Consider the following 25,225-nt stretch of genomic DNA (forward strand, 5'->3'; position numbering starts at 1 on the left):
CCAAGTCCAGGTAACATCCTGTAAATCTTATCTGCACTCTTTCTAGTTTAATAACATCTTTCCTATAATAGGGTGAGCAAAACTGTACACAATACTCCAAGGGCTGCCTCACCAACATCTTATATAACTGCATCATAACTTACCAATTCCTGTAGTCAGTGCCCTGACTGATGAAGGCCAGCGTGCTAAACGCCTTCTTCACCACCCTATCTACCTGTGATGCCACTTTCTTTCTTTTTCAATCTTTTTTATTAGTTTTCAAATTAATACAGATTAATATATATAACATCAGTGTTTGTACATGTAATACAAAGAGATCAGGAGAACAATCATGGCATGGATATTCATAAAGAACAATAAAGTATAAAAAAATCTGTAGATCCAACGATCTCTTAGTGAATGAATATGATATAAAAGAAAGGAAAGAAAAAGATTTATTATATAAATATAAAAGAAAGAAAAAAAATCCCCAAAACAATAAGAAAAATTATAAACAATATATCAAACCAAACTAAGCTAAACAAAAAAGATTTTCAAAACAAAACAAAGAAAAAAAAACTGGACTAAAATTTCTCAGTAGAAACAGAGCAATATTATGTCGCCAACTCCATTCCTCTAAGTTGAAAGGTTATTATCATGTGAAAATATTGAATAAATGGACTCCAAACTTCCTCAAATTTAAGCGAAGGATCTACAGTACCACTCCTAATTTTTTCCAAGTTTAAACATGATATAGTTTGAGAGAACCATTGAAAAGTAGTAGGGGGTATTGGATCCTTCCATTTAAATAAAATGGATCGTTTGGCCATTAATGTAACAAAGGCAATCATACGGTTAGCGGAGGCAGATAGATGACCAGACTCTATCCTTGGTAATCCAAAAATTGCAGTGATAGAATGAGGTTGTAAATCAATCTTCAATACATATGAAATAATGTTAAAAAATCTTTCCAATATTTTCCCAAAAGAGGACAGGACCAAAACATATGTGTCAAAGAAAACACATTCGATTTACATCTGTCACATATAGGATTTATATGTTGATAAAAATGAGCTAGCTTATCTTTTGACATATGGGTCCTGTGAACTACCTTAAACTGTATCAGAGAATGTCTGGCACACATTGAAGATGTATTAACTAAATGAAGAGTTTTCTTCCAAGTCTCTGTTGGTAAAGATGCCTGGAGTTCGCTTTCCCATTCATTCTTAATTTTGTCCAGTGGTTCTGGATGAATTTTCATAATTAGATCATAGATTATTGCTACCAAGCCCTTCTGACAAGGATTAAAACAGAAATTTTTTTCCATAATTTCAGTTTTGTAAAGTGTCAGAAAAGAGGGTATAGTAAGCTTTTAAAAAATTTCTAATCTGCAAATATCAAAAAAAGTGTGATCTAGGCAAATTGTATTTGTTAGACAATTGTTCAAAGGATGAAAAACAGTTACCAATGAATAAATCACGAAAATATACTATTCCCTTCCTTTTCCAAATGGAAAAAGCTGAGTCAACTCTGGATGGATGAAAGAAAAAATTAGATTCAATGGGACTTGATAGGTTAAATTTATTCAATCCAAAAAATTTACGAAATTGAACCATATTCGTATTGTATGTTTAAACAATTGGGTTAATCATATGTTTACTTAATTTGGTAAGTGCAAAAGGGAATTGAGCTCCTAAAATAGAAACTAATGAAAATTCAAGTACTGATTGGGACTCAAGGTGTACCCATTTGGGGCGTTGAATTACATCTGAATCTTGTATCCAAAAAATTAAATATCTAATATTGATTGCCCAATAATATTATCTAAAGTTAGGCAAGGCCATACCACCATCCTCTTTTAGTCTTTGTAAATATTTCTTACTTAACCTTGGGTTTTTATTCTGAAAAATATATGAAAGAATTTTAGAATCAATAGTGTCAAGATTCGGGACAAAAGTTGGAATCGCTTGAAATAAATATAAAAATTTTGGTAAAATATTCATCTTAACTGCATTAATTCAGCCTACCAATGATAAAGACAGTGGGGACCATTTAGTAAATAATTGTTTAACATGGTCAATTAAAGGTAGTAGATTAGCTTTAAATAAATCCTTATGTCTCTTGGTAATTTTAACACCTAAATACATAAAATAGTCAGTTACCAATCTAAAAGGTAATTGGCTATAAATTGGGGTTTGGATATTTAATGGAAAAAGTTCACTCTTATTAAGATTTAATCTATAGCCAGAAAGAACACTAAACTGATCTAATAGTTATAGTACTGTGGGGATAGACTCCTCTGGATTAGAGATATAGAGTAACAGGTCATCTGCATAAAGAGCTATCATATGAATCTTCTGTCCACGAATAATGCCACATATATTTGAAGAATCCCAAGGTGCAATAGCCAAGGGTTCTAAAGCAATATCAAATAATAAAGGGCTTAATGGGCAGCCTTGGCTAGTAGCTCGATAAAGCTTAAACATAGGAGATCTTTGATTATTAGTAAGTATTGAAGCCATCGGTGCATAATAAATCATTTTAATCGCAGATATAAATTGAGGGTGTAGCGGTTGCTACCGCGGAATAAAACAAGACTCTACTCGGAGGATTGCCAAACAGAACTGCTTTTTTTTCCCGCCTTGCGCAGGCCCTTAAGGGAGAATGTTCCCGCCCAAAACAACCGGTAATGACGTAAGTCCTACGTCATCAGGACTTTCCCGCGCACGGGTTCTCCCCGTCGCTCGGAAAGACGAGGCCCGCCGCCATCTTGGGCCTCGTCGCTCTGACGCCGCGCGACCCGACTGCCGAGCCGGTTCGCCCGACTAAATGGTGAGTCGCCACACAACCCCCCCCCAGAACCGGCGATACAGTCCCCAAGGTCCGTGGGCTGTGCCAGCTGCCGCTTAGGGAGGCGGCCTCTGCGTCGTGGCGTGGCAACCTCGACAGGCTGTTGCAGATCCAAATGGGCCGGTTTGAGGCGGTCCACCGTGAAAACCTGTTCCCTGCCTCCAATGTCCAAAATAAAAGTGGATCCGTTATTCCGTATGACTCGGAACGGTCCCTCATCTGGTCGTTGCAATGGCGCCCGAGGTGTGCCCCTGCGAACGAAAACAAACTTACAGTCCCGTAGTTCCTTGGGCTGGCAGGATGGGGCTTGACCGTGCCGTGAGGTGGGAATCGGGGCCAAGTCGCCAAGCTTCTCGCACAGTCTTTGTAGGACTGCTGGGGGTTGTTCCCCTTGGTCCCGAAGGGCAGGTATGAAATCCCCGGGGACAACTAGTGGCGCCCCGTATACAAGCTCAGCTGACGAAGTGCGGAGGTCTTCTTTGGGGGCAGTGCGTATGCCGAGCAGGACCCAAGGCAGCTCATCAACCCAGTTAGGACCCTTCAGGTGGGCCATCAAGGCCGATTTCAGATGGCGGTGAAAACGTTCCACCAACCCGTTCGATTGAGGATGGTAGGCCATGGTGGTGTGCAGCTGCGTCCCGAGCAGGTTCGCTAATGCAGCCCAGAGACTGGAAGTGAATTGGGTGCCTCTGTCTGAAGTGATGTGGGCCGGAACGCCAAAACGTGAGACCCAAGTTGTGAGCAGCGCCCGGGCGCAGGAATCAGTTGTGATGTCAGTCAGGGGGGTTGCCTCAGGCCACCTCGTGAACCGGTCCACGATGGTAAGGAGGTACCGGGCTCCTCTTGAAACCGGCAGAGGGCCCACGAGGTCGACGTGTATGTGGTCGAACCTCCTACGGGTAGGCTCGAACTGCTGTGGTGGGACCTTGGTGTGTCGCTGGATTTTTGACGTCTGGCAGTGCGGACAAGTCCTGGCCCACTCACTGACCTGTTTGCGCAGGCCATGCCAGACAAACTTGCTGGCGACCAGTCGGACAGTAGATCTGATGGACGGGTGCGCCAACCCATGTACAGAGTCAAAAACGCGTCTCCGCCAGGCTGCAGGGACTATAGGGCGGGGCTGACCAGTCGCAACGTCGCAAAGTAGGGTCCACTGACCTGGACCAACCAAGAAATCTCGGAGCTACAGACCCGAGACTGCGGTTCTGTAGCTGGGCAGTTCGTCGTCGGCTTGCTGTGTGTCAGCTAAGGCCGTGTAGTCGACACCCAAGGATAGGTTGTGGATGGTTGGTCTGGAAAGTGCATCAGCAACGACATTATCCTTTCCAGAGACATGTTGGATGTCAGTTGTGAATTCGGAAATGTAGGATAAATGTCTCTGCTGATGAGCCGACCAGGGATCGGAGACTTTGGAGAAGGCAAAGGACAAAGGCTTATGATCAGTGAAAGCGGTGAAAGGCCTGCCTTCTAGAAAGTATCGGAAGTGCCGGACCGCCAGATACAGTGCCAGAAGTTCCCGATCAAAAGTGCTGTACTTCAGTTCGGGCGGTCTAAGGTGCTTGCTGAAAAATGCCAAGGGTTGCCAGCGACCTTCGAGTAGCTGTTCCAGTACCCCACCCACCGCGGTGTTGGACGCGTCTACCGTGAGGGCAGTCGGGACGTCAGTCCTGGGGTGTACCAGCATCGTGGCGTCTGCCAGGGCGTCTTTGGCCTTAACGAAAGCAGCCGCAGCCTCGTCAGTCCAGGTGATGTCCTTGCCCTTACCAGCCAGCAGCGAGAACAGAGGGTGCATGATACGGGCTGCTGCAGGGATGAAACGATGGTAAAAGTTGACCATCCCAAGGAATTCCTGTAGGCCTTTGACTGTGTCGGGGCGGGCAAAATGGCGGATAGCATCCACCTTGGCGGGTAGGGGTGTTGCCCCGTCGCTGGTGATTTTGTGGCTGAGGAAATCGATAGAGTCAAGTCCGAATTGGCACTTGGACGGGTTGATCGTGAGGCCGAAATCGCGGAGGCGGGAATACAGCTGGCGGAGGTGGGAAAGGTGTTCCTGGCGGTTACGGCTGGCGATCAGTATGTTGTCCAAGTAAATGAACACGAAGTCCAGGTCTCGGCCTACCGCGTCCATCAGCCGCTGGAAGGTCTGCACGGCATTCTTAAGGCCGAACGGCATCCGAAGGAATTCGAACAGGCCGAATGGGGTGATAATCGCAGTTTTGGGGACGTCATCCGGATGGACCGGGATTTGGTGGTATCCCCTAAGGAGGTCCACTTTGGAAAAGATGCGGGCCCCGTGTAAGTTCGCTGCGAAGTCCTGGATGTGAGGGATGGGATAGCGGTCCGGGGTGGTGGCGTCATTCAGCCTGCGGTAGTCGCCGCAGGGCCTCCACCCTCCGGTGGCTTTGGGGACCATGTGCAGGGGGGAGGCCCAGGGGCTGTCTGACCTGCGAACAATCCCCAGCTCCTCCATGTGACGGAACTCTTCCTTTGCCAGGCGGAGCTTGTCTGGAGGTAATCGTCGTGCTCGGGCATGAAGGGGTGGCCCTGTGGTAATGATGTGGTGTCGTACCCTGTGTGTGGGCCTAGAGTTTGTAAATGAAGGTGCCAAAATCGATGGGAATTCGGCTAGGAGCTTGGCGAAATCGTCGCCAGAAAGGGAAATGGAGTCCAGGCGCGGGGCTGGTGGGCTGATTTCTCCCAGGGGATAGGTCCGGAGAGTGCTAGAGTGAACTAACCGCTTCCTTCGCAGGTCAACTAACAGGTTGTGGGCCCGAAGGAAATCGGCTCCTAGGAGTGGTCGGGCGACGGTGGCAAGGGTAAAGGTCCAGGTAAAACGGCTGCCGCCAAAGTGTAATTGAAGCGTACGGGAGCCGAAAGACCGTATCGTTGTACCGTTGGCGGCATTGAGTAGAGGACCTGGTGGCCTGTCACGAGTGTCGCGGCCTGTCGGGGGCAAAATACTGACCTCCGCTCCGGTATCAACGAGGAAACGCCGTCCAGATTTCTTGTCCTGAACGAAGAGGAGGCTCTGTTGGCGGCCAGCCGCCGTAGCCATCAGCGGCGGCTGGCCCTGGCGTTTCCCTGAAACTTGCAGGGTGGGCGGCATCGACGGGCCTCCGCACCCCACCTCTGATGGTAGAAGCACAGCTGGTCACCCGTGTCGTCGTCTGCGTTCCTGGGGCGTGGCTGCTCGGTTGCTGGGGCCGGGCGAGGCGGGCGTTGGGCTCGCGGCCTGGTGATTTGACTGACGGACGAACCGCTCTCGCGCTTGGCCCTCCACGGAACATCTGCCCGGGCGGCCACCTCACGGGGGTTGCTGAAGTCGGCGTCAGCTAACAACAAGTGGATGTCATCGGGGAGCTGTTCGAGGAAGGCCTGTTCAAACATCAGGCATGGCTTGTGACCCTCAGCCAATGCCAGCATCTCATTCATTAGGGCGGATGGGGATCTGTCCCCCAGGCCATCCAGATGAAGCAGGCGGGCGGCGCGCTCACGACGGGAGAGGCCGAAGGTCCTAATCTAAAGGTCTTTGAAAGCCGGGTACTTATCTTCCTCCGGAGGCGACTGGATGAAGTCTCCAACCTGGGCAGCTGTCTCCTGGTCCAGAGAGCTAACCACATGGTAGTACTTCGTGGAGTCGGAGGTGATCTGCCGAAGGTGGAATTGCGCTTCGGCCTGGTCAAACCAGACGCTGGGCCAAAGTGTCCAAAAGTTGGGAAGCTTGAGGGCCACTGCGTTGGCTACTGCGCTGTCGTTCATTTCGCGGGTCCAAAAGCCGTCTGGACCGTCGGGGTCACCAATGTAGCGGTTGCTACCGCGGAATAAAACAAGACTCTACTCGGAGGATTGCCAAACAGAACTGCTTTTTTTTCCCGCCCTGCGCGGGCCCTTTAAGGGAGAATGTTCCCGCCCAAAACAACCGGTAATGACGTAAGTCCTACGTCATCAGGACTTTCTCGCGCGCGGGTTCTCCCCGTCGCTCGGAAAGACGAGGCCCACCGCCATCTTGGGCCTCGTCGCTCCGACGCCGCGCGACCCGACTGCCGAGCCGGTTTGCCCGACTAGACGGTGAGTCGCCACAAGGGCTAAAATTAAATTTTTGAAGTGTACTGAATAGATATTCCCATTCAACTCTGTCAAACGCCTTTTCAGCATCTAGTGAAACACCTTCTGGAATTTGGGATGAAGGGGTATATATAATATTCATTAATCTCCTAATATTAAAATGTAGATAACGATTCTGAATAAATCCTGTCTGGTCTTCAGGGATAATTTGTGGAAGAACCTTTTCCAATCTAAAGGCCAATATTTTGGAAAATATTTTGGAATCTACATTTAATAAAGAAATAGGTCTATAAGATACACAATCAGTGGGATCTTCATCCTTTTTAAGAATTAAAGAAATAGTTGCTTCATAGAAAGGTTGTGGTAGTTTACCCACTGATAGGGCATCTTTAAAAATTTTGGCTAAGCAGGGAACGAGAATATCAGAAAAGGATTTTAAAAATTCAGCTGTATATCCGTCAGGGCCGGGTGCTTTACCCGAATTCATTGAAAATATTACTTTCTTTATTTCTTCCTCCAAAATGGGAGCATCTAATGTAGAGCGTTCATTTAAAGATAATTGGGGAGTCTTCAAATCTCCTAAAAATTCATGTATTAATGTAGGATCCTCAGGGGATTCTGATTGGTATAAAGAAGAATAAAGTTCTTGAAAGGATTTGTTAATTTGAACTTGATCTATCGTGTAGGTACCATCTGGTTTACGAATTTTATTAATCTGACATTTAGATATGGTAGCTTTCAATTGGTTGGCCAATAATTTACCAGATTTGTCACCATGTATATAAAATTGACTTTTGTTTTTTAGTAGATTTTCAATTGAAGATGTTAATAATAAACTATGTTGTAGTTGTAGTTCTGTTCTCTTTTTAAAAAGCTCCAGATTAGGAGTAACATAATATTTTTTATCGAGTTCTTTAATCTTGTCAGCTAATGTACGTATTTCATTATTAGTTTGTTTTTCAATCCAGCGGAATATGAAATAATTTGACCATGGATGTATGCTTTAAACATATCCCACTGGAGATTTCTTCAGTAAAATTAGTTAAAAAGAAAAATGAAATCTGTTCTTTAATAAATTGGACGAAATGTAAGTCTTGTAATAGCGAAGGGTTAAATCGCCATTGTCTAACATCAAAGGATACATCTGGTAATTTAATTGATAATCTCAATGGTGCATGATCCGAAATGGCAATTGCATCGTATTTGCAGTCCATAGTAAGTGGAGCTAGTCTAGCATCAATAAAAAAAATCAATCCTCAAGTAATTATGGTAGACATGAGAAAAGAATGAAAATTCTTTATCAAATGGGTGTAGAAATCTCCAAACATCTAAAATTCCGGATTCAACTAAAAAGGAATTAATAAAGACAGCAGATTTGTTTGGAAGTGTAGGATTTGACACAGATCTATCCATCAAAGGGTTTAGACAGCAGTTAAAATCTCCACCCATAATCACAGTGTATTCATTTAAATTAGGAAATAATGCAAACAAATGTTTAAAAAATTCAGGGTGATCTACATTGGGTGCATAAATGTTAACCATAACAACTTTTTGTATTATGAAGTAGACCAGTAATTAATAAAAGTCTACCATTGTCTCATGATGGACAAATGAAATTGAGGAGTCTATAAAAACAGAAACTCCTTTCACCTTTGCTTGTGAATTTGAATGGAACTGTTGACCCCTCCAAAATCTAAAAAAACGTTGATTATCTTTCTTCCTGATGTGAGTCTCCTGAACAAAAATGATCTGAGCATTTAATCTATGAAAAACTTTAAAGATCTCCTTGCGCTTAAGCAAATTGTTTAAGCTGTTAACATTCCATGAAATAAAATTAATAGTCTTAGCCATTTTAACTGATTAAAAAACATATGGTATGTAAAGGGTTAATCTTGGTATTATACGGATCTCACCAACAGGAAGAAGTAAAAAAGTTCAAAGAGGAAACGGATATGACGACAATTTAGAAAAGTTTGTAGTTTAGCCCAGAAGAAAAAAAACCTAAAAACAGCCCCACCCCCCTCCCCCAACAGCCCAAAAACTGGCCAATAAACAGCCAGAAAGCTACCCTATAATTGAATTAACCCCAATTCTATTGGTGGCGGTAGTCCAAATTAACAAATATATAAACCACTCATGTTTAGACTAAGAATGAACAAGATAACCCAAACAGAGATATCGAAGTAACAACAAAGTTGTGGAATTAAAACAGAGCCAAAGGGCATTAACAGTCAACATTTAAGAATACAGTTTAATAATTATTTCAAAAAGAAAGCAAACAATCATTTTATTAAATTCTTAATTATTATAAAAACAATACATTGAAAATATTAAAAGAAGAAAAAAGAAAGGTTTAAATCTAAAAATTAATTAGATAATAAAGTGAGTAGGTAGTAAATCAAAGGAAAAACACTGTATCTCTTCCACATTTCTTAGCTTTTAAAATTAAGAGCTAGTTCAAAAGAAATTGCTCAGCTTCTTGGATAGATTTAAACCATTTAAGAGATTTATCAGGCAGTGTAATTCTCAGCCTTGCTGGGAATAATAATGCAGGATGATAATTGCTTTGATAGAGACGAGCCATAATTGGTTTGTAGGTCAGCCTTTCTTTCATAACTTCTGGGGTGTAATCTTCAACTATTCGAAACTTCCATTGTTTAAATTGAATCATTCCACGTCGACGAGCGGTACAAATCAAGAGTTCCTTGACGCTGACAAAATGAAATCTCAAAATTACTGGCCGAGGTTTTTGATTTGAATCTTAATGCCCTATGAGCTCTTTCCAGAATGGGGTCAGCAGAGAACATATCGGAACCAAACACATCGACCAAAAGTTTAGAAAAGAATTCCGTAGGGTTACCAGTCTTGTTTTTTTTCTGGAAAATTGATGATTCTTAAATTTTTCCTCCTGTTGCGTCCTTCCAGGTCAATGATCCTCTGTTGTTTTTTTTCCAGGTTTTGCTTGGTCATAATTAAAGCTTTTTCAAGTGAATGAAGTTTGGCATCTCTCTCTTTACCAGCTTGGTTGAGTTCAGCAATTGGTTGCATTTGTTTGGCATTCTTCAACGTCCTGTAAGATGGACTTCAATTCGGCAAAGCACCGGTCAAGCTTTCTATCCAGATTAGAAATAGCTTCCAAAGTAGGTTGGTCTCCGTTACCTTTACCATTAGCTGACGCTTTAGATCTGGTATTCATTTTAGCAGTTAAAAATCAAAATTAAACTTGTGCCAGTATTGTAAAAGACTTATTAAAGAATGGTAAATAATAGATTGAAAAGTACTTGGACCAAAGCCAAGGGACTTAGTCCATTGAGCGCCACCAACAGACTCCGTGATACCACTTTCAACGAACTATGCATTTGCACTCCTAGGTCCTTCTGTTCCATGACACTCCCCAGGGCCCTACCGTTCACTGTATAAGCCCTACCCTGATTTGATCTTCCAAAATGCAGTACCTCCCATTTATCTGGATTGAAAGCCATTGCCAATCCTAAAGCCACAAACCTAGCTGATCAAGATCCCCCTGTATTTTTTTCAAAACCTTCTTACACTGTCCACAATTCCAGCTATTTTAGTATCATCCACAAATTTACTAAACACGTCTTGTACATTCTCATCCAAATTGTTTTTATAAATTACAAACAGCAAAGATCCGAGCACCAATCCTTGCTGCACTCTACTGGACACAGGCCTCCAGTCTGAGAAACAACCCTCGACCGTCATCCTCTACTTCCTACCACTGAGCCAATTATGAATCCAATCTGCTATCTCCCCCTGGATCCCATGCGATCTTTCCTTCCAGACTACCCTGCCATGAGGGACCTTGACAAAGTCCACATAGACAACATCCACTGCCCTACCCTCATCTACCCTCTTGGTTACCTCCTATATTCTGCATTCTGTTATTCCTTTTCCCTTGTACTACCTCCATGTATTCATGTGATGAAATGATCACATGTCAGTGACACATGATTCTGATACAGGAGGTGGTTCTGATCTGTATGGATGGCATGCAAAACAAAGTTTATCACTGCACTTCGGTAGATGTGACAATAATAAACCAAATTGCCAATCTACATTAATAAGTTTAGTGCCTTCCCTGAATTCGGAAATGTGAGTGTTGAACCTTCTCGGACTTCCGAAGTATTTATGCTCTACTTTCCGTACACGCTGCTTTCACTAAATTCAATATCTTGAGTGTTTTTGTGAGAGGAACATAATTGAAGTTTAAGGTCGATGAATTTACATTGATTTTGACGAAATTCTGTCGACTTAAAATATTAACGTTGTTTCTCTCTCCACGTCTCCTGACTTGCTGAGTATTCCCTGTATTTTCTATTTTTATTTCAGTCTTCCAGCATCAGATTTTTTATTTCAACTTTTCCGATAGCCTATTGGTTTGCTGAGTCGACCAGCTGATTCTGGGAATTAGATGTAGTGTCCACTATTCGCGTCATTCAAGAACCAGATCCGATTCAAGAGTGAAATATATGGGGTTTTTGTTTGGTTTTCCTTCCGGTCTCCCTTGGACTCTTACAGCGCTTGTTGATTAGACAGGAACATTGGGCTGCAATGTATGGTATCGAACAGTAGGCGCTGCCACACTGAGGGCAGGCACCCCCAACTCTTCCGCCGCCCGGAGTTCTGGCACACCGGAAGTCTTCATTGCAGTAGTTCAGTGAATGAAAACGTTGCGCCATTGGGAGTGTGCGGGCTAATAGCTACGGGCAAAGACTGACACAGGGGAGACAATATGGGGGAGATTGCGGATCTATTTAGGGGAAGCCCAGCTCGGCCCTGCCCTAGTGGGAGCGGGGGAAGTTTCTGCTCTGACCGCCTTTTTCATGTTGTGCTTATTGAAAGAATGTATGTGTAAAAAGGAAGAAGTCTGCGACTCTGCAATCAGCGCCTGACTTCTCCCTTGATTGTGTCAGGGTTGGCTTCTTGGCATTGTACGTCTATAAATGGGAAATTTTCAGTTTTGGAGCGCCAGGGAGCCAACCACTGTGGAGGAATGTGATTCAACCTGGGAAAGCGACTCGGAACCGGAGGAGCAGCAAGAGATTGTCCAGAAAGCGATTGCCACAGATGAGGAAGCGAGAGGAGGCGGTAGCGTAGAGGATCAGGTACTGATAAGTAAAAACAGCAGCAAATTGATGGGGTTGAGCACCGCCCCCGGGCACTTCTCCTATGAGGCATCGCTTTATAAAGTAATATCTCCCTGCTTTGTTCTACGGTATCTTGTCTGAGTTTTGGATTATGTGGGACGACATTCAGAAATGTCCTTTGGGATATTCATTCCTTTAGGTCACCAAACTCGACACCCTGGGCCATCGAACATTTGTTGTTTCAGATTTAAAATTACTTCTTTGTGCCATAGAGGCACCCCAAACTGATCTTTTCTAGTGAAATGGCCGAGCTCTGATTTTAATATTAATTATTTTATAAAGCACTTTCAGCGTCATTAAAACCGGCCTGAGGCCTTCACTGCAGTGTCATTAAACGGGAAAATTTGCCACTGGACATGCAAGGAGATTAGACGAGGGCAGAGAACTCAGAAGGTCGTGAGATAAAGGAGGTTGTAGAGATGGGATGGGTGGGCATGGAGATATTTAAAACTGAGGATGAAAATTGATATTAAAATTATTGCTGCTTCTGACAGAGCCGGTTGAAGCACTATATGGTCTCCTGCTCCTGTTCTTCATCAGTGTAGGTCAGCAAACACTTGGGTGATAATGAAGGGAACCATGGTTTGATTAGGACATAGGCAGCGAAGATTGCCAGCTAGGTATGTTAGATCAAATCCAAAAGTAAAAGTGATTGATGAGGGTAGGGCAGGGGGTATTGCCCTACCCTCATCATGGAGGTCAGTAAAGCTTTTGACTAGGTCCCTCATGGCAGGCTGATCCAGAAAATTAAAGCACATGGGATCCACAAAGACTGGGTATATTGGTCATAGAAGACAGAGGGTAGTGGTGGAGGGGTATTATTCTGACTAGAGTTCTGTGACCAATGGTGTTATAGAGTAATACAGCACAGAAACAGGGCCTTTGGCCAAACTCATCCATACAAACCAAGATGCCCATCTAAATTAGTCCCATTTGGCCCATATCCCTCTCGACCATTCCTATCTGTATAACTGTCCAAATATCATTAAACATCTTGATCTATAACACTCCCCACTGTGTACCCTGGTTTGACATCCCAAAATTCAACACCTCACACTGATATGAACTGAATGCCATTTGCCATTCCTTGGCCCACTTACCTAGCTGATCAAGATCCCACTGTAACTTTCAATAACCTTCCTCTATGATACCATCTATTTTAGTGCCACCTACAAACTTACTAACCACAACATGTACATTCTTATCCAAATCATTTATATAAATGACAAGCTATGTTTCTCCAAATGCCCATAAATCTAAGTCTGTAATTCCCAGGGTTATCCCTACTCCCTTTCTTAAAGGAACAAAATTTGCCACCCTCCAATCATCTGGCACTACTCCTGTAGCCAGTGAGGACACAAAGATCATCGCCAAAGGTGTAGCAATCTATTCCCTCACTTCCCATAACAACCTTGGATGTATCCAGTCTGGCCCTGGTGACTTATCTATCCTAATGTTTTTCAAAAGTTTCAGCACATCTTCTTTCCTCATGTCAGCCTGTCATACGCCATCCTCACAAACATCAAGGTCTCTCTCATTGGTGAATACTGAAGCAAAGTATTCATTAAGAACCTCCCATACCTCTTCCGATTCCAGGCACATATTTCCTCCTTTATCCCGGATCAGTCCTATAGTCATCTTCCTATTCTTCACATACATGTAGAACGCCTTGGGGTTTTCATTGATCCTACTCGCGTGCCCCCTTCTAGCTCTCCCAAGTCCATTCTTAAACTCCCTCCTGGCTACCTTGTAAATCTCCAGAGCCCTGTCTGATTCATGGTTTCTAAATCTCAGGTAAGCTTCTTCCTCTTGACAAGATATTATACATCTCTTGTCAACCACGGTTCCTTCCCTCCTTACTCTGCCTCAATGGGACAAACCTATCCAGAACCCCATGCAAGTACTCCCTAAACAACCTCCACATTTCCACTGTGCACTTCCCCAAGAACATCTGTTCCCTATTTATGCTCCCAAGTTCCTGCCTCATAGCATCATAATTCCCCCTCCATCGGTTTAATACTTTCCCATATCGTCTGCTCTATCCCTCTCCAAGGCTGTGGTGAAGGTCAAGGAGTTACGGTCACTATCTCCAAAATGCTCTCCCACCAAGAGATGTGAAACCTGATTAGGCTCATTGCCTCATACCAGGTCCAAAATGGCCTCTCCAAGTCAGCCTGTCTACATACTGTGTCAGGAATCCTTCCTGGACACACCTAACAAACTCTGCCCTCCTTTACACGAAGGAGGTGCCAATCAATATTGGGAAGTTGAAATCACCCATGATAACAACCCTGTTATTTTTGCACCAGTCCAGAATCTGCCTCCCGATCTGCTCTTCAGTGTCTCTGCTGCTATTGGGGGTCTGTAGAATACTCCCATCCTGATTGCTCCCTTCCTGTTTCTGACTTCCACACACAGACTCAGTTGACGATCCCTCTAGGACATCCTCCAGCTGTGATAATGTCCCTGATGAGCAAAGCCACTCCCCCACCTCTTACCTCCTTCCCTGTCCCTTTTGAAACATCTAAACCCCGGAATATCCAGCAGCCATTCCTGCCCTTGCAACAGCCAAGTCTCTGTAATGGCCACCACGTCATAGTTCCATGTACTTACCTATGTTCTGAGTTTATCACCCTTGTTCGGAAACTTCTTGCATTAAAGTAGACACACTTCAGCCCATCCAACTGAATGCAATTTTGCCCTTTCAAATGCCTATCCTCCCTCAGTCTTTCTGCACACTGCATCTACTTGTACAGTAAGTGCACCAACCTCTGACCTGTCACTCTGGTTCCCGTCCCCCTGCCAGACTAGTTTAAACCCTCCAACAGTTCTAGCAAACCCGCCCACAAGAATATTGGTCCCTCTCCAGTTCAGGTGTAACCTGTCCTTTTTGTACAGGTGGTGCCATCCCCAGAAGAGATCTCAATGATCAACAATCTGAAACCCTGCCCCCTGCACCAATTCCTTAGCCACACATTCATCTGTCAAATCATCCCATTCTTACCCTCACTGGCGTGTGGCACAGGCAGCATCCAGAGATTACTACCCTTGAGGTCCTGCTTTTCAGCTTTGTACCTAGTTCCCTATATTCCCTCTTCAGGACCTCATCTCTTTTCCTACCTATTTCATTGGTACCAATATGTACCACGACCTCTGGCTGTTCACCTTCCCCCTTCAGAATGCTGTGGATCTGATCTGAGACGTCCCTGACCCTGGCAACCCGGAGGCAACATACCATTCAGGTGTCTTTCAGGTCCACAGAATCTCCTGTCTGCCCCCCTTATTATGGAATCTCCTATCACTGTCGCCCTCCTTTTCTCCCCCCTGCAGTTCTGCACCACACGACCAGGCTCAGTGCCAGAGACCTGGTCACTGCGGCTTTCCCTTGGTAGGTCATTTCCTCTCCCTCCCTCCCCACACCACCCCCCCCCCCCCCCCCCAACAGTATCCAAAGCAGTATACCTATTATTGAGGGGACTGGCCACAGGGGTATTCTGCACTACCTGCATATTCTTCATCCTTCTCCTGACAGTCACCCAGCTACCTGCCTCCTGCAGCTTTGGAATGACTATGAATGCCTTGTTATCCTGTAGGAGACAAAGGTCATCCAGCTGCAGCTCCAGCTCCCTGACACAGACTAAGGAGCTGCAGTTGGATGCACCTCATGCAGATGTAGTTATCAGGGACACTGGATGTCTCCCAGAACTCCCACATCTCACAAGCTGGACACACCACTGACCCTGGAGTCATTCTCACTACTCCAGCCTGGCACTAAAGGAAACCCCAAAGCAAAGAAAGAAAGGAACTTACCAGAGACTTACCTTTGCCTCTTCTCACCAAGGCTTCTTGAGCCAAATCCTCAATACTCCCACTGTAACCCTGGTGCACTCACACAATGGCCACTCCCAAAATGACTGCTTCGCTTTTCCCCGTCTTCCCTTTATTTGCTGGTGTTTATAAGCCAACCAACTGGTAACAATTTGCAAATGTGCCTCATTTAGACTCTTGCAAGGTGAAACTCAAGCACACGCAGAGACTTGCCTCTTTTCAAAGTCCCACTCCTATGCTCACTCTACTAAAGGGCATAGTTATAAGGTGAGGGGTAAAAGTTTAAAGGGAATGGGCAGGACAAGCTTTTTTTTAAAAAGTGAGTGGTAGGTGCCTGGATCGCGCTGCCAGGGGAGGTAGTAGAAGCAGAAATGATAGTGGCGTTCAAGAGGCTTTGAGATAGGAGATGAATACGTAGGGAATGGAGGGATATGGATTATGTGTAGGCAGAAGGCATTAGTTTAATTTAGCATAATGCTCAGCACAGACATTGTGAGCTGAAGGGCCTGTTCCTGTACTGTACTGTTCTATGTTCTATCTTTGGTAATTCATACATGGTCCAAGACATCACAACAAATTTGCCACAGTTCCTCAGTTTCTAAGATCTTCTCCACAGTAACGACAGACGAGAAATGTTCATTTCACTCCAAAATTTCACCCATCTCTTGCGTATCCACACATAGATGGCCGTGTTGATCTTTAAGGGGACCTACTTTCTCCCTGGTCACCCTTTTACTCTTAATATACCTGTGGAATCTCTCAAGGTTTGTCTAGAACATAGAACCTTGCCTGCCAGATCCATCTCAGGCCCTCTTTTTGCCCTTCTGATTTCCATCTTAAGTGCACTATTACACCTCTTATATGCGTTGAGGAATTCACTTGATCCCAACTCCCCAAACCTGATGTATGCCTCCTTTTTCCTGATCAGAGCCTCAACATATCTCAACAACCAAAAGTTCCCTCAACTTGCCAGCCTTACCCTTCATGCTTATAGAGACATGCTGTCCCTGAACTCTTATTGAAGGATTATTGCTGGGATCTGTTGTGTGAGATATAAATGTATAAAAATTATCTGGACAGAAAATGTAGCTGGGCTGATGAGTAGGTTTGCAGATAACACAAAAATTGGTGGAGTTGTGGACAGTGAGGAAAGTTGCCAGAGGATTCAGCAGGATAGAGACCAGATGGAAATATTGGCAGAGAAGTTGCAAAACAGGGACCAGTGAGAGTTGTTGCAGTTTGGGAGGTCAAATGTAAGAGGAATATACGTGGTAACTGTCAGGATCCTAGGGAGCATTGATATACAGAGATCTTGGACTGCATCCCTGAAAATGGCAACACAAATGGATAAAGTTGTAAAGAAGGCATACAGCATATTGGCCTTCATTAGTCAGAGCTTTGAGTACAAGAATCAGAAAGTCATGTTGCAGCTGTATAAAACTTTGATTAGGCCACATTTGGAGTATTGTGTGCATTTCTGGTAGCTGCATTACAAGGAGGATGTGGAGACTTTGGAAAGAGTGCAGAAGAGATTCACCAGGATTTTGCACTCACTGTGGCCAACTGTGCTCATTCTGGAGTCTGCACCAGCATTCGATTCCCTAGGCAGTATGGTTTATTGGAGGTGCTGACGAATTCAGAAGCGACTGTGCTCCATTTGGCGACTGTCTCACTGGTTGAAACTTGCAATTCAAAAGGGACACCTGCCTGGTGGGGAGCAAGTGGCAGTGCTTGTTCCACAGCTTGCTTTGCTGTTTCAAAAGCGGCCTGTTGTTCGGGTCCCCATAAGAATGTGGCTTCCTTATGAGAGAGTAAGTCGTGGCAGATAGTGGGGCTATGAATATCTAAATCTACCACTGCATGCCAAGGCTTGTCCGGGCACCCTGCAATGGCCTCAGTGATATCTCGGTGTCCCCCCGGCACTCTGTACTGTCGGCTACAGACAACCTTGGAGGGAGGGGGGAACAACTGGTTCCCATTTGGCTGCCCCAACCACGACTGTAGCCCGTGCAACCCCAAATGTAAACTTGCCCCGGTTAGTATGAAGGGATTGTCCCTTTAAGACATTGATCCCTAGGATGCACTCAGGCAAGTCTGCTATCAACACTGTTACAGGTCAAGGAGGTTGGTTCCTGATGGCCATGCAGATCATGACTTCCTTCGCAGGTAAAAAGGGAACCCCCTAACCCCTCTATTTGCATTTGTGTCCTTTTCCACCCAGTGGCATCACCCAGGATGATGCTGTGTTGGACACCTGTGTCAATGAGTGCCATCCACCTCTTATGTTCCCCCTTCCCCAATGTACAGCGATGGATATATGTGGCCTTAGGTCTCCTGGGCAGGAGAGGGTGGTGGAACAAATGTGCCAGGACACCTGGCCTTCATCCTGCGGGGTGGGGGTCTGCCACCCCATGGGTGAAGGTTCCTGCTGGCAGAGATGGGCTGTTTCCTGCCTCAGCATGTCCCAGAGCTCAGCCTTGAGGGCAGGAGAGACTGTTTCGAGTGGGGGAGGGACAGAGGCAGTGTCATCGGGGGCAGCCCGCATGGCCTGGAGGTTGAGGGCGCCCCGTGTCGGGCTTGATCCCAGGGTGGTTGTGGGTTTTCCCCTGGGCAGGTGTCCCCCCGCAACGCTCTTTCCAGAGTGCGTAAATAGTGGAGGTTGGGATCCCATCTATGCTGGTGCAGTCCACCCCTGCGCACAGCAGGTCCAAGAATAGCCGTTTGTGCGTAAAATGAGGGGTTGTGTCTCCAGCCCTCGTCTTTGCCCTATGGACCTGGGTGGGCTTCCCCCGCTGCAAGAACTCTAGCCCTTCCAGGAGGGTGATGGCGTCCCACATGGTCTTCCCATTAGCCAGTCCCATGAGGGGCAGGACCACTGGCCTCAAATCGGGGCATGCGGTGGTGACCAGGTATCCCCTTAGTGCTCTGGTCACCCTGGTGTTTTCTAACAACTCGCAACTGCTGGGCCTCAGATGCTGGTCACCAGCACCCATTCCCTGACGACCCTGGTGCCCTCACTGACTGTGCTCCACTGCGGTCGCCCATGTAAGTCCCATTTGAGGGTAGGGTACCAGACCCTCACTGTGGTCAGTACCCGATCCCACAGGGTAGTGTCATTTCCAGCCCCTCCCAGTGGCACCTGCAGGGCATTGTTAATGCTCCGTTGGTCAGACAAGCTCCCCAGGGCACTTGCTTCCTGGAGAGAGAGACTCATGTTGGGGGCCCCCTCATCCCACAGTCTGAGCAGCCATGTGGCCAGGTGCTCGCCCAGCCGCTGGTGGTACTGATCTGCCAGCTGGGTCAGCTCCTTGGCTGAGAAATCCAGGGTCTCCATAGTCTCGGAGGTACCACAGGCACTTTCCCGTGGGGGCCTCATCCTGACTCCCCTCCCCTCTGTGGTGGACCTGGGACCACGTGGTGACGGGTCAAGCATGCAGGGGTTCAGGTGGGTAGGGGGGAGGGCAGGCATGATGGGACCCAGGTTCCTTGAGCACCTGCTCCTCATCAGTATCCCCATCCCCCAGCCATGCATCTAGCTTGTTGCCATGCCTGACCAGGGCTCGAATTTTGAGTGGGTTCAGCTGCCAGCCAGACCGGCGGGCTGCCTGCACCTGCTGCATTTGGATCAGCCTGCAGGCGACCTCGGTATGTCTGGTCTCGAGGTTGTTGGCTCGGTTCTGGGCAGCCTGGACTGCCTCCTGCAGCACACAGCAACACTGCTGGAGCTCCTCTATCTCCTTGTCTTTCTGGAGACATGTATTCTGTGTCTGGTCAGTAATCCTGACCTGGCATCTCAGGAGGGACACAAACAGCTAGAAGGCACCCCTTTGACTCCATTTGGCCTTGGGGAACCCTGACCTCTGGAGGTGGGTGACCACATGGATCTAACTGCTCAGCCCAGTCCACTGGCTTACCATGGTCTGACAGCATGCTGGCCAAGCTCTCAAATCGCTCACTCTCATCAGTCCAGCCAGAAATCCTCTCCTCAGTGCCTGCACTGGCTTTCTTCCCCGTTCCAAAACATCCTTCGAGTCTGTCCAGCTAAGACCTTTAAGACCCTGCTCGCTGTGCCAAATGTTGCAAGACGAGTTCTTTAAGGTCTCAAAGGCAAGGACTCTGAACATAGACTTGAGTTAAAATGATTTGTTTATAAAAGACCAACATGGGACAGGATAATAGGGGCAATACACACACAGGTGATTGCAAACATGGGGGGAAAATCGCAACAAGGGTGAGATGCACGCGCACACACACAGCAAACAAATCAAGGAAGAAACAATACAACACCCGCCACCATCCTTGACTCAGTGCAAGCATCAGCTCTATGCTAGAGGGATATTCTAACTACTCTTAAGCAGTGCAGAGCTTACCTCAGCATCCCTCGGAGACAACAAAGAACCAAGCATGTGGCACTCTTTATACTGCTGGAGGGCTGGGTGGTCCAGCCCAGGTAGTTCAAACAAGCCAATCGCCCAAGTGTGCCAGGTACAAAGGTGTTTAAAGCAACTAGTAATTAGGTGTGCACTAATGGTAGGGGTGGAGCCAAACCTTGATTGACAGTGGTGTCTTCCGACCAGGTAGGTGCAGTGCTGTCATCTGACCAGATGGGGTCAGTGTTGTCACTGTCACGTGACACCCACGACCCTCCATGATAGCCACGACCTTCCACAGTACATCCACGTTTTTATCCAAGTCATTTATATAAATCACAAACAGCAGAGATCCCTGTGGAACACCACTAGTCACAGACCTTCAGCCAGAATAAGTCCCATCAACCACTGCCCTCTCTCTTCTATGGACAAGCCAATTCTAAATCCAAATGGTCAAGTCACCAGGGATCCCATGCATCTTTAATCTTGTGGATGAACCAACCATTGAGGGATGCCTTCCTGAAATCCATGTAGACAACATGCACAGCTCTACCTTCAAATACTTTCATCACCTCCTCTCAGAACTCAATCAAGTTTTTCCTCGGTTTCCAGTACTCTCCACCTGCCATATGCTTCCTCAATATCCCTTGGAAACCAAGTATTTCCTATAAGGCTTAGAGGGGGTCTGACAAACGAGCACAGATTAATCATAGTAGGTGAAGTATCTGTAAGTGAACATTTTGGGGATGTTGAAGTTGCCTCGACTTGCAACCCCCCCCTATCATCTTTACAGCAATATTTTCACCCTGAACTCTCACCAATTTACTTTTAAGAAACTCCCACTTGTTGGATCTGGATTTACCCATAAGTAGCTGTTGCCAATCTACTTTACCCAGGTCCTTTGTGATGTTGAAATTGGCCTTCCCCTAATTTAGGACCTTAATTTCTGGACCATCCTTATCCCTTTCTATAACTACTTTGAAACTTAGTTATGGTCAATATCCCCAAAATAGTCAACACTTCAATGACTTGTCTGGCCTAATTCCCTAAGAATAGGTTTCAGTAATGCCATTTCTCTCATAGGACTATCTACATACGGGCTCAAAAGACTTCCCTGGATGCTGAATCCACCACCTCTGACCCTTTCACACTAAGGTGATCCCAGCTAATATTGAGGAAGTTGAAATCTCCTACTACAATAACCCCATTCCTCTTGCACCTGTTTTCCTGACATGTCTGCTCCACTATATCCCACTGACTGATAAGTCAGTTATGTAAACCCAGCAGTGATCTTTTGTTCTTAAATTCCTAATGTGGAATCATACCAATAAGGCCTTGCATGAAGAGATTATGAGGACATCCACCCTCATTACTATAGTAATGATCTTCTTAATAAATATTGCAATGTCTCCTTCTTTTACTTCTTCCCCATCACACTTGTAGCTTCTATACACTGGAACATTGAGGTGCCAGTCCTGCCCTTCCTTCAGCCAGGTCTCTGATTAATACTTGAAGTTCATGAGTTAGGCTCGTAGCATTTTAGCCTTCCAATCCTCCCACATGCCTTTACATAATTCTGTTCTGACTACTGGACTGACTTACATTTTCTTCTATATTTGACTGCACCCCCCCTCCCCTTCCTCCAATTAAATATCTGCTCTGTATCCCAGTCTCCTGCCAGTGCTCCAACTTTATAAAACGTTGGTCAGACTTCAGCTGAGGACTATGCACTTCTGGTAGAGAAGGATATGATAGCATTGGAGAGGGTGTAGAGGAGATTCACTAGGATGTTGCCTGAGATTAAATGTTTCAGTTGTGAGAGAATGGAGAGGCTGGGAGGAGGATAAAGGGGACATGAACGAGGTATGTAAAATTATGAGGGGTATAGCTAGGGAAGACTGCAGGAAATTTTCCCCTTTTTAATCAGAGGTGAATACAGAGATAGGGTGGATGATCACACTTTTTTCCAGGGTAGGGGAGGGCATAAGTTTGAGAGAGGGAGAAAGATTTAAGGGGCACTTGAGAGCCAAGTTTTTCCACAGACAGTTATTGAGCATATGGAACGAGTTGCCAGAGGAAATGGTAGGCAGATACAATTACAGCATTGAAGGACATCTGGACAGGTTGGTTAGGAAGGGTTATGCAGGCAAGTAGACTAGCTCAGGAAGGCACCTTGGTCAGCATACACAAGTTGGGCTGAAGGGCCTGTTTCTGTGCTGCATAACTTTATGACTAACTGGAGGACTTAGATTTAAGATAAGGGGTAAGAGATTTAGAGGGGATCTGAGGGGAACCAGTTTCACACAGAGAGTGGTGAGTATCTGGAATACACTGTCATTTGGGAGGAAGAAGATAATCTTGGTAGAACCATTTCAGAGAAACAGTAAAATGTTCTGGGAGAATACAGAAGTCAGGTAACAATAGGGAGAGGAAGATAGTGAATAAATGGGATGGAAGGGAATGGAACAGACTTATTTTGAATGGTATGCTCTTCTTCAGTATAACTTGCCCAACAAAATATTTTTTTAGGAAGTCCCTCAGAATCGAGGATGACTCGCTTCCACTCCAGTTCTGTGGGTTTTGAGGTGACAAATGTCTACCAGTCTTACAATGCCTCCCTTTCCCAGATGGGTCAGAAGCAGTTGATGGGACAGGCACTCAGGTAGTCAGTGAGAGAACATAGAACACTACAGCACAGTACAGGCCCTTCAGCCCACAATGTTGTGCTGATATTTTATCCTGCTCCAAGATCTATCTAACCCTTCCCTCCCACATAACCCCCTAGATGTGCTTCTTCCACTGTTTACCTTGGGCTTCTGCATGTACAATTCGAGGTTCTTAATACCATCCTGAATGCACCTTCTACACTGGGAATGTTGCAGTTTTTCAGGGAGGCTTTGAGCATATCCTTGAATCTTTTCTGCTGTCCACCTGGCAATCTCTTCCTGTGATGGAGTTCTATAAAGAGTGCCTGTCAACTGAATTACGTGGCCTGCCCAGTGGAGCAGACTGAGTGTAATCTACGGCCTCAGTGCTGGGGATGTTGGCCTGGGAGAGGTCCCTGACAATTGTTCTAATAAATTTAGAGGATTTTGTGTAGATAGCATTGGTAGTATTTTTCCAGTGCCTTAAACTGCCCACCAAGGTCTCAAAAGCATTGTAGGGATAGAGTGAGGTGTGGAGATCACTTCTGCCTGATGGACCTATGTTTGTCTCAGGTGTGAGGTCTAAACAGATCTTTGTAACCTCTTCAGCCACAGGTGAAGTCCCAGAAGACTGGAGAATAGCTAGGGTTGTTTCTTTTTAAAAAGGATAGTAGAGACAAACCAAGAGATTGTAGGCCAGTGAGCCTTATATCAGTGGAAGGGAAATTATTGAAGATCCTTAGGGATAGGACCTACTCGCAATTGGGAAAGCATAAACTTATGAGGGATAGTCAGCATGGCTTGGTGTCAGGGAGGTCATGTCTTAAACTTGACTGAGGTTTTTGAGGAGCTGACAAAGAAGAAAGTAGGGCAGTGAATGTTCTATACATGAACTTTCATAAAGTTTTCAACAAGGTCCCTCACGGTAAGCTGATCCAGAAGATTAAAGCACCTGGGATCCATGGAGACTTGATAGATTGGATTCAAAACTGGCTTGGCCATAGAAGAGGATAGTGCTGGACGGGTGTTATTCTGGCTGGAGGTCTGTGACCAGTGGTGTTCCGCAAGGGTTGGTGCTGGGATCTGTTGTTTGTAATAAAGGTGTCACCATAAACCTATATTGTCCGAATAGAGTGTTGCGCTATGGGCAGAGGTTAGTTGAGGACCTTTGCCTTATGAATGTTGAGTGTAAAGCCCATTCTCATGGAATCAGAGAGATACAGTACAGAAACAGGCCCTTCAGCCCACTGAGTCCTCACCAACCATCAAGCACCCATTTGCACTAATGCTATAGAACCATACAGCACAAAACAGGCCCTTCGACCCACCATGTTGTGCCGTCCATCAGACCACCCTCACACTACTTAACCCCTTCCTCCTGCATATCCCTCTATCTCACATTCCTCCATATGCCTATCCAACCTGTTCAATGTATCTGCCTCCACCACCACCCCAGGCAGTGCATTCCATGCACCAACCACTCTCTGGGTGAAAACCTCCCTCTGACATCTCCCCTGAACCTCCCACCCATAACCTCTCGTCTTGAGCATTGGTGCCCTGGGAAGGAGGTGCTGACTGTCTACTCTATCTATTCCTCAATATTTTATATACCTCTGTCAGTCTCTTCTCATCCTCCTCCTTTCCAGTGAATAAAGCCCTGGCACCTTAAGCCTCTCCTCATATTCAATACTCTCCAATCCAGGCAGCATCCTGGTAAATCTCCTCTGCACCCTCTCCAATGCCTCCACATCCTTCCTATAATGAGGCGACCAGAACTGAACACAGTACTCCAAGTGTGGCCTAACTAGAGTTTTGTAAAGCTGCATCATCTCGCAGCTTAAACTCAATCCCACGATTTATGAAAGCCAACATCCCATTGGCCTTCTTAACTGCTCTTTCCACCTGTGAGGCAACTTTCAATGAACTGTGAATATGAACCCCCAGATCCCTCTGCTCCTCCACACTGCCAAGTACCTTGCCATTCACCCAGTACTCTGCCCTGGAGTTTGTTCTTCCAAAGTGTACCACCTCACACTTCTCCAGATTGAACTCCATCTGCCACTTGTCAGCCCAGCTCTGCATCCTATCAATATCCCTCTGTAAGCTCCGACAGCCCTCCACACTATCCACAACACCGCCTATCTTAGTGTCGTCCGCAAACTTACTAACCCAGCCCTCCACCCCCTCATCTAAGTCATCTATAAATATCACAAAAAGTAGAGGTCCCAGAACCGATCCCTGCGGGACACTGGTCACTGCCTTCCAATCCGAGGGCACTCCTTCCACCACAACCCTCTGCTTTCTACATGCAAGCCAATTC

General features: G+C 45.8%; 1 protein-coding gene across 4 annotated transcripts in view; it reads left to right on the plus strand.

The window, feature by feature from the left end:
* Window positions 1–11,584: 11,584 nt before the first annotated feature.
* LOC127575253 (opioid growth factor receptor-like protein 1) overlaps window positions 11,585–25,225 on the plus strand; it is a 70,679-nt gene continuing 57,038 nt past the window's right edge. For all 4 annotated transcript variants that reach the window (XM_052024975.1, XM_052024976.1, XM_052024973.1 and 1 more), the window contains exon 1: window positions 11,585–12,020. In XM_052024975.1, the coding sequence (XP_051880935.1) occupies window positions 11,859–12,020 (162 nt within the window). In that variant the 5' untranslated portion in view covers window positions 11,585–11,858. The remainder of the gene's footprint in view (window positions 12,021–25,225) is intronic.

The sequence above is a fragment of the Pristis pectinata genome, chromosome 10, assembly GCF_009764475.1.
Source record: "Pristis pectinata isolate sPriPec2 chromosome 10, sPriPec2.1.pri, whole genome shotgun sequence".
Taxonomy (NCBI): Eukaryota; Metazoa; Chordata; class Chondrichthyes; order Rhinopristiformes; family Pristidae; genus Pristis; species Pristis pectinata.